At 51.2% G+C, this 13351-nt stretch overlaps 2 protein-coding genes across 3 annotated transcripts in view; both read left to right on the forward strand.

The window, feature by feature from the left end:
• LOC146258095 (ankyrin repeat- and BTB/POZ domain-containing protein 3-B-like) overlaps positions 1-1180 on the forward strand; it is a 55443-nt gene extending 54263 nt beyond the window's left edge. The window contains 1 exon segment of the mRNA XM_084671600.1: positions 1-1180. This exon segment is cut by the window's left edge and continues 525 nt beyond it. The gene's annotated coding sequence lies outside the window, so the exon portion shown is untranslated.
• Positions 1181-5657: 4477 nt separating this feature from the next.
• On the forward strand, positions 5658-10599 carry mlc1 (modulator of VRAC current 1). 2 transcript variants are annotated; one of them, XM_084672491.1, is made up of 11 exons: positions 5658-6118; positions 6278-6367; positions 6453-6506; positions 6926-7027; positions 8122-8223; positions 8400-8468; positions 8618-8734; positions 9531-9587; positions 9695-9817; positions 9983-10138; positions 10494-10599. In XM_084672491.1, the coding sequence occupies exons 1-11, from the start codon at positions 5846-5848 to the stop codon at positions 10572-10574; spliced, it is 1224 nt and encodes a 407-aa protein (XP_084528617.1). In that variant the 5' UTR covers positions 5658-5845; the 3' UTR covers positions 10575-10599. The 2 variants fall into 2 exon arrangements, with proteins under 2 accessions (XP_084528617.1, XP_084528618.1); XM_084672492.1 differs by having other exon boundaries at positions 10500-10599.
• The last annotated feature ends 2752 nt before the right edge of the window (positions 10600-13351 follow it).

Below are 13351 nucleotides of genomic sequence, written 5' to 3' on the forward strand. Positions count from 1 at the left end.
GTGTCTCAGTCCTGGGGCCGTGTCTCAGTCCTGGGGCCGTGTCTCAGGGCAGTCCTGGGGCTGTGTCTCAGGGCAGTCCTGGGGCTGTGTCAGCAGGGTCAGGGATGTAAATTACTGGGTTATGGGGCTGTTTGCTGTTGCAGCGTGGTGTGGCATCGAGGTTTAAGCCAACACTAGTCATCATGGCACAGATGTGATGCTGCAGCCGTGACGTTCTGAGGAGAATGTTGAGAGAAGACCTGCCCTCTGCTGCAGAGTGGAATGGATGCACACACACACACACAACATGCACACACACAACATGTACACACACACACAATCCTCTTTATAGTTCTGCAGTAGTCAGTTACATTTCCTAACCTTGGTTTCACCATCATCATATTGATATATTGTGCTGCCATCTAGGTCCTTATGGGATACAGTCAGTCATGTCCCTTGTCTACTGTGACTGTTGTAAATATTGTGAATATGGAGTTCCACTCGCACTCCCCCTGTAAGTTAATGTAAATACCGACAGATATCTCATCTCGAGTACTGGCATAGGTAATATGATGTATCTGTAAAAAAAACGTTCCCTGTTCTATGTGCTAAGAGCATGTCACACTGACGTGGGCTTTTCACTTTCTCTAGATTTCTCTTTCAGCGTGTGTAGAGTGTGGTCTGAGGTCTGCATGTCAAACAGCGAGGGGGGGGGGGGCATCTGGGGGAACTAGAACAGCATCCTGGTAACAGCTTCCTGGTTCTGGTTCTAGAACAGCATCCTGGTTCTGGTTTGGGACAGGAGAGACCAGATGACAGGCCCAAACTCCTGCTTAGCTGCATAGTGGTACAAAGAGAACTTTAATTACACAGATAAAATGTTTTTAATTAATCCAGCTCTGGAAGTCTTACGCAGGCTAAACTTGAACAGGATTTGTTTGTAGTGTTCTGTAGAAAAATGACTTGTTTCGTCTTTTCTCTGCAAAGTTTTTGGACATGTCCTCCCCTGAGCATGACTGCAGGAGACTGTCTCCAGACGTAACACCATGTAGACGATACTCTGAGACGTAACACCATGTAGACGATACTGTGAGACGTAACACCATGTAGACGATACTGTGAGACGTAACACCATGTAGACGATACTCTGAGACTTGACATCATGTATGTTTCCTCTATAAAGATTAATTTAAACAAATAATCTTTGTCCTTCATGAATCCTTGGTGTGATATTCATGTTTTTCTCACCTGGTTTTGAAAATGATTTTCTGCTGTGTCGCTCTGGTCCAGTTCTCCTAGACTTGTTCCCAGGAAGGGTTTCGGAGGAGGAGGAGGGGGAGGAGGAGGTGGGGGGTGGAGAAGGGAGGAGAGGGGGGAGGGGGAGGAGGAGGAGGAGGAGAGGGGGGAGGAGGTGGTGGAGGAGGAGGGGGGGAGGAAGAGGGGGAGGAGGTATGCTGTGAATTGTAAACAGTGTAACAGGAAACCATAAGACTTGAGAACAAAGAACCTGAAGGACAGTGAGTAGTGATCCAGCCTGGAACTCTCAGTAGCACTGGCAGTGCTCCCAAGGCTACAGGCCCAGTATTAAATATGAATGATGCAGCTTTGGCAGCTGTATGTTTCAGTTGTTGACACTTTACTTAGAGGGAACACAAGCCACCCAGTGTTCTGTAAGTGAAGCCAAGCAGAAAGAGGGAAGGTTGATGGAGAGAAAGACCTTCGGGTGGAGACAGAGAGACAGAGTGGGTGAGTGTGAGAAAGAGAGAGAGAGACAGTGGGTGAGAGAGAGACTGGGTGAGAGAGAGACAGTGGGTGAGAGAGAGAGACAGAGATTTTGAGTGAGTGAGCAAGTGAAATAGGAAAAGAAACAGTGACAGAGAGTGAGAGAGACAGAGTGAGAGAGACAGAGTGAGAGAGACAGAATGAGAGTGTAAAACAGAGACACAGAAAGAGAGTGAAAGAGAGTGAAAGAGAGAGACAGAGAGTGAGTGAAGCAGAGAGAATCAGCCTCAGTGATAGCCGTGTGGGGGAACAGAGAGCTGCTTGTGTCCAGCTCTTCTCGCCTCCAGAGTGGTCACGCTCTCCTCCACCAGAGGAACAGCAGGGCTGCTCCAGAGACCTTCAGCTCTGTCAGCTCGTTCAGTCTGATCCTGGCAGCGTCTGCTCTGCTCTCAGCCCGGGCCCTGGGCCTGCTCTGCTCTCAGCCCGGGCCCTGGGCCTGCTCTGCTCTCAGCCCGGGCCCTGGGCCTGCTCTGCTCTCAGCCTTGTTGGACTGGGATGTTGTTACTGTGGACCTCCTCTCCTCTCCCAGTCCTCCCCAGGACAGGCAGCATGCCCATCTGCAGATATTTTTTATTTCTCATGCTTTACCACACAGGTTTTAAGTGAGGTGTGAGAGGAAAGGTAGGGAGAGAGAGAAAGAGACATGCAGCAAAGGGCCTAGGCTGGACTCTAACCCAGGCCGCTGTGGTAAGGCCCCAGCCTGCATGATACACACACTGTGTATCCACACACACTGAACAACATCCAGCAGCTTTGGAAACGGTCTCATAAGGACCTGGAACGACAGCAGCACAGTGAGCTGATTTACATCATGCATTGTATGTGTCGTTGAGTGTGTGTGTGTGTGTGTGTGTGTGTGTAGTTGAGTGTGTGCGTGTAGTTGAGTATGTCCTTTTGAGTGTGCGTGCATGTGTGTGAGTGTGTGGTCATTTAAGTGTGTGTGTATGTGTGAGGGTCTATTTGAGCGTGTGTTTTTGAGCGAGTGTGTGTGTGCATGTGGTCTGGAGGACAGGAATGGGCAGAGGAGTGATGGGGGTGAGTTGTTAGAGAGTTTCCATGGTTACGGCTGCACAGGAAGAATTTAGTCTGTGTACCGCTGTGTTGAGAGTCTGAATGGAATCCTCAGTTTCACACACACACACACACACACACAGTCACACACAGTCAATAACACCCCAGACACACACACACACACAATGAAGAGGACAGGAACATTGCATTAGTGAAAGTAAAACGGAGGAGACGGTCATGAAGCAACATCAGACAAACTCTTTCAGCTGATTCACTGTTCAAACAATACTATGTTATTAGCAACATGTACAGACAGCTAATCACATATAAGACACCACCATACTACTTTTACATTATACTATAATCTCCTTGTTGGGGGAGAAGGACAGAGAGAGCAGGGATGCAGGTTGAGGAGGAGGGGAGGAGGAGAAAGGAGGAGAGGAGGAGGAAACAAGGAGGAGGAGAGAAGGAGAAGAGGAGAGAAGGAGAGGAGGAGAGGAGGAGAAAAGGAAGAGGAGGAGGAGAGGAAGAGGAGAGGAAGAGGAGGAGGAAAGGAAGAGGAGAAGAGGAGGTGTTGTTGTTGTCCTGGTCTTTCTGAATCTGAAAGTGTTTGCGTGTGTACATGTGTCAGTTAATGCATGTGTCGATTTGTTTGCATACTTTATGGGTGGGCTAAAGTATGTGCATGTGTTTCTGTGTGCACACATGCATGTGTGTGTACCTCTGTGTACGTGTGTGTGTGTGTATGTGTACAAAGGTGTTGTGTTGGTGTGTATTGTATAACTGCATATTGAGTGTGTTTGTATATTGTGTAAGTGCGTGTTGAGCAGGTGGGAGGGAGAGGGACTGCCCAGTGCCCGGGGCAGCCCCCTGAGAGAGCCCCTTCTCTCTTTGTGACTCAGTCTGTCGCCCTCTCACACACAGCAATGCCACAGCCAACACTGTTCTGCTCTTTGAACAAACTCCAAAACCTCTTTCTCTCTCCTCGGAACAACGCAGAAGAGAAGTAGAGAGGGAGGAAGAGGGTGAGAGAGTGAGAGAGAGAGAAGGACAGAGAGAGAGAGAGAGAGAGAGAGAGAGAGAGAGAGAAGGAGGGAGAGGCTAAGAGAGAGAGAAGGATCTGAAGAAACTATTAGTGGCTGGGAGAACTGCGTGAGTGGGACGTTGGAGAGGTGCAGAGAGTCTGACAGCTGAACAGGTGAGTGAAAAGGAGGGGGAGAACCTGGTCAGACCTCAGCTGACCTGACAAAGAAGGACATGAAAGGGTGAATCTGAGGCTCCCTGTAGGGGAGGGAGGGGTGAGGGAGGGTGAGGGAGGGGTGAGGGAGGGTGAGGGAGGGGTGAGGGAGGGATGAGGGAGGGTGAGGGAGGGGTGAGGGAGGGGTGAGGGAGGGGTGAGGGAGGGTGAGGGAGGGAGGGGTGAGGGAGGGAGGGGTGAGGGAGGGTTGAGGTGGGGTTGAGGTGGGGTGAGAGAGGGGTGAGGGGTGTTTATGAAGTCAGGCAGACATCTCATGCTTTCAGGTCTGTTGCTAGACTGTTGCTCACTCTGTTGTTAGTCAGTACTGACTGAATATAACTAAGACTTCAGACTGTAACAAAGCCTATTTATTGAAAGTATTGAAACTGCTGCTTTCTCAGCTTAGGGAGACAAGGTTTTGATGATCAGCCAACTCATTTTAACAGCAGTTCACTGTTAATTCGAGAAACTTTGTGAGTGATGGAACTGATCAAGTGAAGAGATCTGTTTTGACTGCAGATTAAATACTTGCTTTATGTTACCTTTACGTTTACATTTATGCATTTAGCAGATGTTTTCAAACCAAAGCGACTTCCAAGAGAGAGCTTTACAAAAGAGCATAGGTCACTGATCATAACAACGAGGTAGTCCCAAACACTGCAAGCAGCCAAAACATGAAGCATACATTGTGAAAAAGTAAACAAGTGCCAAAGGGAAGACTCATAAGAGCATGCAGTTATACACGTAACAAATTAAAACAACATGAACCACAAAAAGTGCAAGACTGTACTTGTAGAAGAACAATCAACAGTAAAATATTTCACAGCGAGTACACGAGTACTAACTTACAAGAGCAACAATTCCTTTAATAAGAGTCATTATGATCCTGGAGGAAACTAACATCAGGTCCAGCCAAGCATTCTTAAGTGCCGTTGTACTCCCGGAACAAGTGTGTCTTACATTTACATTTAGCAGACGCTCTTATCCAGAGCGACTTACAGTAAGTACAGGGACATTCACCCAAGGCAAGTAGGGTAAAGTGCCTTGCCCAAGGACACAACATCATTTGGCACGACCGGGAATCGAACTGGCGACCCTTCAAATTACTATCCCGATTCCCTAACCGCTCAGCCACCTGACTCCCTATAGTGTCTTGAACCTTCTGACGTCAGCATGGCTGAGTTCTATCACCCTACCGGTGTCGTCCTGCAAGATCAAATGTAAATCCAGCTTGGTAGCATGTCGACAAGGTACGGCAGTGGTACAGTGGGGTTGGTGTGTTGACTCAAGCCTGGTGGAGACAACCTCTGTGTGCCCAACCAGGTGAGCCCATCTCAGCACCTCCAGGGGAGCCCACCTCAGCACCTCCAGGGAAGCCCACCTCAGCACCTCCAGGTGAGCCCACCTCAGCACCTCCAGGGGAGCTGTCCAGACCTCCAGGGGAAGCTGTAAGGGCCTCCAGGGGGAGCTGTAAAGGCCTCCAGGGGGAGCTGTAAGGGCCTCCAGGGGAAGCTGTAAGGGCCTCCAGGGGAAGCTGTAAGGGCCTCCAGGGGAAGCTGTCCAGACCTCCGGGGAAGCTGTAAGGGCCTCCAGGGGAAGCTGTAAGGGCCTCCAGGGGAAGCTGTAAAGGCCTCCAGGGGAAGCTGTAAAGGCCTCCAGGGGGAGCTGTAAGGGCCTCCAGGGGAAGCTGTAAAGGCCTCCAGGGGGAGCTGTAAGGGACTCCAGGGAAGCTGTAAGGGCCTCCAGGGGGAGCTGTAAGGGCCTCCAGGGAAGCTGTAAGGGCCTCCAGGGGAAGCTGTAAGGGCCTCCAGGGAAGCTGTAAGGGCCTCCAGGGGGATGCAGAGAGAGCCCTCCTCCAGGGAGGAGTTCAGCTACGCCCAGATGACCACCCTGGAGAGGGGGGCCGGAGTGCTGAGCCAGCGCGGGGACTGGGGGTCGGAGGGGGGGTCGGAGGGGGGGTCGGAGGGGGGGGGTCGGCCGGAAAGGGACAGCTACACGGTGGATGTCCGGGCCAGTGACCTGCAGCTTGCCCCGGCCTCGCCTCGCCTCCATCCCTGCCTCCAATCCTGCCTCAGCTGCCGCGCCTGGCTCTACAGTGTATTCCTGGGGGTAAGGACAAAGGATCAAAGGCAAAACGCGTCGTGACGCCATTTAGTACGGTTTCAGTGCTTCGATCTGACTCCTGTGTGTGTGTTTGTGTGTGTACGTGTGTGTGTGTGTGTGTGTGGGTGCGCGTGTGTGTGTGGGTGCGCGTGTGTGTATCTCCAGGGAAGTTTGCTGATCACAGCCGGATTTTCTCTCTACCTGGGAAATGTGTTTCCGGTTGCCATGGACTACCTGCGCTGTGCCGCTGGCTCGGTGAGTGAGCGCCGACGGAAGCGCTGGCGTCTTGTTGCTGCTTGTTCAGGATTCCCTCTGACTCCCTCGTGTGTCTCTGTCTCAGAGCCTCCCTGCAGCCCTGAGCTGCTTGGTCATCGCCCAGAACACACATGCAGCCGTGAGTCCAGCTCAGTCTCATCACAACACCACTGTGCTTTTCTTTTTTCATGGAACTTTTCTGGAACCGGGGACAGTAGGGATCCGGTCTGATCCGGTTCAGGGTTTACCTTTGGCCCTGTTTCAGCCCCCCATAGACCTCACACCTGTGCTATGTCAGTGCTTGTGTATGTATTTCCAACTTGCCTTGCACTCTTTGACAGGGAAGGGCTATTCATCTAGTAAAAGAATAACGTGAGCACGTGGAGTTTAATAAAATAATGAAACAAAAAACTTTTACAAACAAGTACAGGTCAGGGCCTGAAAATCCTTCATTAATGTTCAACAAACACCACTCAGGACAAGGTGTCTGCTACGGGTGAACACTGGAGATGATTGCTTCAGGTCAACACCAGTAAAGCCCAACCATGTCTTTCCCAGGTGTCAGACTTCCTGGTGGTGTACGTGTCAACGTTCGCTGTGACCACAACCTGCCTGGTGTGGTTTGGATGTAAGCTGGTCTTCAACCCGTCTGCAGTTAACGTGAGTCCAGCATAGGTCCTCTGTTGCTGGCTGTAGTCACCCTCCAGTCTGCTGACTGTAGTCACCCTCCAGTCTGCTGACTGTAGTCACTCTCCAGTCTGCTGACTGTAGTCACTCTCCAGTCTGCTGTTTGCTGTAGTCACCCTCCAGTCTGCTGTTTGCTGTAGTCACCCTCCAGTCTGCTGTTTGCTGTAGTCACCCTCCAGTCTGCTGTTTGCTGTAGTCACCCTCCAGTCTGCTGGCTGTAGTCACCCTCCAGTCTGCTGGCTGTAGTCACCCTCCAGTCTGCTGTTTGCTGTAGTCACCCTCCAGTCTGCTGGCTGTAGTCACCCTCCAGTCTGCTGACTGTAGTCACCCTCCAGTCTGCTGACTGTAGTCACTCTCCAGTCTGCTGACTGTAGTCACCCTCCAGTCTGCTGTTTGCTGTAGTCACCCTCCAGTCTGCTGTTTGCTGTAGTCACCCTCCAGTCTGCTGTTTGCTGTAGTCACCCTCCAGTCTGCTGACTGTAGTCACCCTCCAGTCTGCTGTTTGCTGTAGTCACCCTCCAGTCTGCTGGCTGTAGTCACTCTCCAGTCTGCTGTTTGCTGTAGTCACCCTCCAGTCTGCTGTTTGCTGTAGTCACCCTCCAGTCTGCTGTTTGCTGTAGTCATCCTCATGTCTGCTGGCTGTAGTCATATTCAGTTGTATCTGACCCTCCTCCCTCACCTGTGACCCTTCCTCCACCCTCCTCCCCTCCACCCTCCACCCTCCACCTCCTGCCTCCACTCCCCTCCCCTCCACCCTCCTCCCCTCCACCCTCCTCCCCTCCACCCTCCACCCTCCTGCCTCCACTCCCCTCCCCTCCACCCTCCTCCCCTCCACCCTCCTCCCCTCCACCCTCCACCCTCCTCCCCTCCACCCTCCTCCTCTTCACCCTTCACCTTCCTCCCCTCCACCTTCCACCCTCTTCCCCTCCTCCTGCCTCCACCCTCCTCCCCTCTACCCTCCTCCTATTCACCCTCCACCCTCCTCACCCTCCACCCTCTTCCCCTCCACCCTCCTCCTGACTCCTCCCCTCTACCCTCCTGCCTCCGCCCTCCTCCTCTCTGTTCAGATCAACTTCAACCTCCTCCTGATGATGGTGTTGGAGGTGCTGATGGCCAGCACTGTCATCCTGTCAGCTCGCTCTGCAGACGACTGCTGCGGCCACAGGAAGGTGTGTGTGCGTGTGAACTCATTATAAGACATGGCTTTATCTACAGAGATCTTCCAATTACATTTCCTTTGTTCATTATTACTCTTCTGTCTATCCCTTACTTATCTCTCTCACTCTCTCTCTCTCTTTCACTCTCTCTCTCTCTCTCTCTTTCACTCTCTCCTGCTCCGTCTCAGCTGGTGTATGACAGGCCTGTGGTTTTGACTCCTGCTGTTTTTCCCACCCGGGTCCTGAAGGCCTACTCTGTGAGTACGGACACTCTGCAAGCTACCAAACACCACCTCTATGCAGGTTTTCATCATGTCATAAACACGTGAGAATGGCTAATGTCAGGTAGTGTACACTCGCTGTACCAGAGATGTCACCTGGAGTGAGCAGAGACGTGTCCCTTCAGGTGATCCAGGTGGTCGTGGGGATCGCTGCTGTGTTCGGAGGGATCATCGCTCTCAACATGGACATCCTGCTTCCTGGACCCTACCTCTCTGTCACCTTCTTCTGGGTCCTGGTGGCAGTACGTTGTCTGGAGCACCTCACAGTCTGTCACTGCCGGATGTCTGCTGTCACCACTGGGCCCCGTCCAGAGTAGAGTGCATGGTTTCTGCAGAGGGAGAAGAGAAGCTGAAACTAATCTGTGACTTCCACATAATGTAGCTGTGTGATCATGTGGAGGGGGCAGTATACTAGCTGTGTGATCATGTGGAGGGGACAGTATACTAGCTGTGTGATCATGTGGAGGGCACAGTATACTAGCTGTGTGATCATGTGGAGGGGGCAGTATACTAGCTGTGTGATCATGTGGAGGGGGCAGTATACTAGCTGTGTGATCATGTGGAGGGGGCAGTATACTAGCTGTGTGATCATGTGGAGGGGGCAGTATACTAGCTGTGTGATCATGTGGAGGGGGCAGTATACTAGCTGTGTGATCATGTGGAGGGGGCAGTATACTAGCTGTGTGATCATGTGGAGGGGGCAGTATACTAGCTGTGTGATCATGTGGAGGGGGCAGTATACTAGCTGTGTGATCATGTGGAGGGGGCAGTATACTAGCTGTGTGATCATGTGGAGGGGGCAGTATACTAGCTGTGTGATCATGTGGAGGGGGCAGTATACTAGCTGTGTGATCATGTGGAGGGGGCAGTATACTAGCTGTGTGATCATGTGGAGGGGGCAGTATACTAGCTGTGTGATCATGTGGAGGGGGCAGTATACTAGCTGTGTGATCATGTGGAGGGGGCAGTATACTAGCTGTGTGATCATGTGGAGGGAAAAGGGTTCTCTGTCCTCATCTCCATGTCTGTCTCCTGCAGTGTTTCCCCAGTGCCATCGCCAGTCATGTGGTGGCAGAATACCCCAGCAGATGTTTGGTGAGTCTGTCTTCTTTAGCTTCTCCCTCTCCAACCTCTTCAGTTCTTTATCATTTACCACCCCTTTGCTCCCCTCCCCACCCCACCCCACCCCTCCTCCTCTCCAGGTTGAGATGTTGATAGCCATCAGTAGTGTCACGTCTCCCCTGCTCTTCTCTGCTGCTGCCTTCCTGTCCTGCAGTGTCCTGAACGTGGTAGAGATCTTCCTGCATGAGGTGCCTGCAGACAAGGTGGGCACAATGTCCCCTCAGGGATTATACCAGGCTCCAGGGTTGTAGCTTGCAGTCGGGTTTTCCAGGCTAGACATTATCATTACCACGTCATGCAGTTTGATATTCTGCAGGGCTCGAGTCAGTAGGGGACTGAGTGTGTGTGTGTGTGCGCGCGCATCGCAGCAGTCGTACGACATCCTGCTGGTGATGCTGATGGTGTTGCTGCTGGTGCAGGCAGTACTGACTCTGGCCACCGTGCTGCGCTGTGCTGCCTACAAGACCCAGCTCCGCATGCAGGCTCCTGAGTGGGACGACAACCTGCACACACCACTGTCAGAGGTACACACACACACACACCACTGTCAGAGGTACACACACACACACACACACACCACTGTCAGAGGTACACACACACGCACACACACACACCACTGTCAGAGGTACACACACACACACACACCACTGTCAGAGGTACACACACACACGCACACAGACACACCACTGTCAGAGGTACACACACCACTAAACAGATAGACACACTGTGCACATACAGGACACACTAACAAACAGGTGCTTGCACTCACACACAAATAGTGACGGAGAATCTGATAGGCAGAATAATAATGATGAAGGTGATGATGATGGTGGTAAACAGTGTAGTTGTTCATGGCAAACTTTCTTTATTGTTTCTCAGCAACAGGCTTCCAATGGAACGCTGCAAGACTTTGACAAAGACAAGGCCTGGAAGGCTGTGGTGGTCCAGATGGCTCAGTAACAAGAGGAGGAGGAAGGAGGAAGGAGGAGCGGGAAGGAGGAGGGGGAAGGAGGAGGGGGAAGGAGAAGGAGGGAGGAGGAGCAAGGAGGAGGTAGGAGGAGGAAGGAGGGGGAATGAGAAGGAGGGAGGAGGAGCGAGGAGGAGGAGGGAGGAGGAGGGAGGAGGAGGAAGGAGGAGGAAGGAGGAGGGAGGAGGAGGAAGGAGGAGGGGGAGGGAGGAGGAGGGAAGAGGAAGGAGGATGGGGGAGGGAGGAGGAGCGAGGAGGAGGAGGAGGGGGAGGAGGGGGGGATGAGAAGGGAGAGGAGGGGGAGGAGCGGGAGGAGGAGGAGGGAGGGGGAAGGGGAGCGAGGAGGAGGGGGAAGAGGAGGGCGGGGGGTGGAGGGTGGGGGAGGGGGGGAGGGGGAGGTGAGAGATGAGATCAGATGTGGCTTTGATGCATGCTGTGTGTTGATACTTTTATACTTTAACAATTTGCTTCATGCAAGCAACTGTAGACATACTTCTAAACTCACTGTTCTCATAACTTCATATTTAAAGTTCCAGAAACCATGAAAATATAACTACAGGGTACCACTTTAAGTAAACACTGCATGTCTGACAATTATGTAAGATAGGTCACTGTACAATATTTTGATAAACTGCATTTCTTCACAAGGCCAATAAAACTGTCATTACTCTGAGATCACGTTTGATCCTTTTAATATGATCTGGTTTACACTTGCTGGTTCATCAAATCGATCGTTGCTTATCGACTGTCTCTTTCGGCAGTATCGTAGCCTATAGGCAAGACAAGATGCCTAACTCTAACATGAAGTTAAGTTTCAGACTTAAACCGTACATCATGGTACAAATCAAGCATCCAGCGACAAACGATGTGGTGTTGCCCAGCGTGTTAGTAACCAGTCAGTAGTCGCGGCAACATAACCGGCGGAAACCGGCTTGAGGAGACTTGTCCGACCGTTTGGTGCGCATTCATTCTGCCGCCTCGGGTGATGCGGGAAGCTCAAAGAAAACTTATATTAACATATACATAGAAATCGCTGACGTGTGTACGGTAGATTCCAACGAACGATAATCACGCACGGGGCAACTATGCACCACACCCCTGAACCTACAGAGCACATATGGCGCGGGTGACATTAGGACCCGGAGAGAGGGGTCTCCCTTCCTGAAGACCGAACGCTGATCTCCCGCTGGGTAGCCGGCTTGCATCGTTCAGCCCAGACCTGCAGCACAGTTATGAGTTTGAGGCGAGACGTGAACGCCTCGTGAAATGATGACATGCTAAGATATTTTCATCATAATTACGTGTTCTAGAAACTGAATCCGTTGATGATTGAAATTGCGAGAGTCAATCATCTCCCAACAAACTCAAGCGGTTCTCTTCCATTTGTAATAGGTTGATACATTTGCTTGCGTTTCGATTTAGCAAAGAGCGTGGATGCGATGCAATACACTTGATTCCTATTGTGTCATTACACCAGGAGGAGGGGAGGGGAGGGGAGGGGGGGACAAGGAGGGGTAGAGGCGGAACAAACCGGTGTGCCCGGATACACGGTGTAACGGCTCGCCCGCACTGCAGATTAACTCTTACCTCGCCGGGGATGCTGAGGACTTGTAAGTACATTAGATTTCCTTCCTCTGAATGAAAATTCGTGTATTTTTGTCTTTGAGGAATCTCGACTTTAGCCTAAAGGTTTTGCGTGACAGGCGGACCGAAAATGTCTCGTGTCGTCACTGACAGGAGAGCAGGTAGCTGATACAGGTATTACATATCACAAGAACGAGAGTCCGACTCAAGTCTTTCCCCCCTTTTGTCCCTATCTTTCTCACACCGACAGACTCTCCCCATCCCGTCCTCTTACCGGAGCTGTCACCGGCTCTGGTGCTGAAAAGCCATTGTGTTATTGACTTGAGTTTTCATCGTAACGTTTTGTGCGGTTTGACTTAAATGTGTCTTGGAAGAATTCACCCCACCCCGACCGTTATGTCTGAAAAACGAATTCTGTTTTATAGTTTCGTGTTTTGCAGGGATCTCAGTCAGCGAGTAGTTACCACAAACGAGCGGTTTCGTAACGTGAACACACTAAAACACAGCTGTTTTGTGCTTAGGGGTACTAAGGACTGGTCAGAGAACAGTGACATTACAGTAAAATTCCTCGCTATTTACAGTTCCTCGAGCACTCTCTCATGCCGCTGTCGGAAATGTGTCGGTTCTAATAACCAGAATCTGGCGCTCTTCGTTAAGCTAACTGCTGTCAGTGACCATACCGGGGTTATAGTGTCCCAGTGACATGGCTTCCCTGTTAAACACTTGTAGAACTCTGGAACTGGGGGGTATAATCTGAAGGACTGGACCTGTGCCAAGGGCTCTCACCCTCATCACTGCCAAAAGACGAGTGGTTGAAATATGACAGTGTCTCTTTAAAATGAGATGTTCTGACGTACATTTCCTCCCGTTTGAATGTAGCCAGAGTTTCAGAGTTTTTGTGTGTAGACTTTGTCATTTGATTTGGGTTGTGTTATCATATACATTGTTTAATCGTCATCGGCATTTCGGTGTTGTGCTGAATAGTTGTGATACTGTAGGGTTTAGGGGAAGCACACTGTGTATCCTTGTGAAGGTCCTCCCTCACACTGACTCTCCCTCTGGGCCCAACCTGGAAGTCAGCAGAGGCAGCTGTGGTTATTTATTCTATTGATCAGAACACTCAGATAAGAGGTTCATACACACTTCTCATTAGCAGTGTCTCCTTTCCCTCTCTCCTCTCTCTCAC

Source organism: Hypomesus nipponensis, chromosome 14 (genome assembly GCF_054491055.1).
Source record: "Hypomesus nipponensis isolate SF chromosome 14, ASM5449105v1, whole genome shotgun sequence".
Taxonomy (NCBI): domain Eukaryota; kingdom Metazoa; phylum Chordata; class Actinopteri; order Osmeriformes; family Osmeridae; genus Hypomesus; species Hypomesus nipponensis.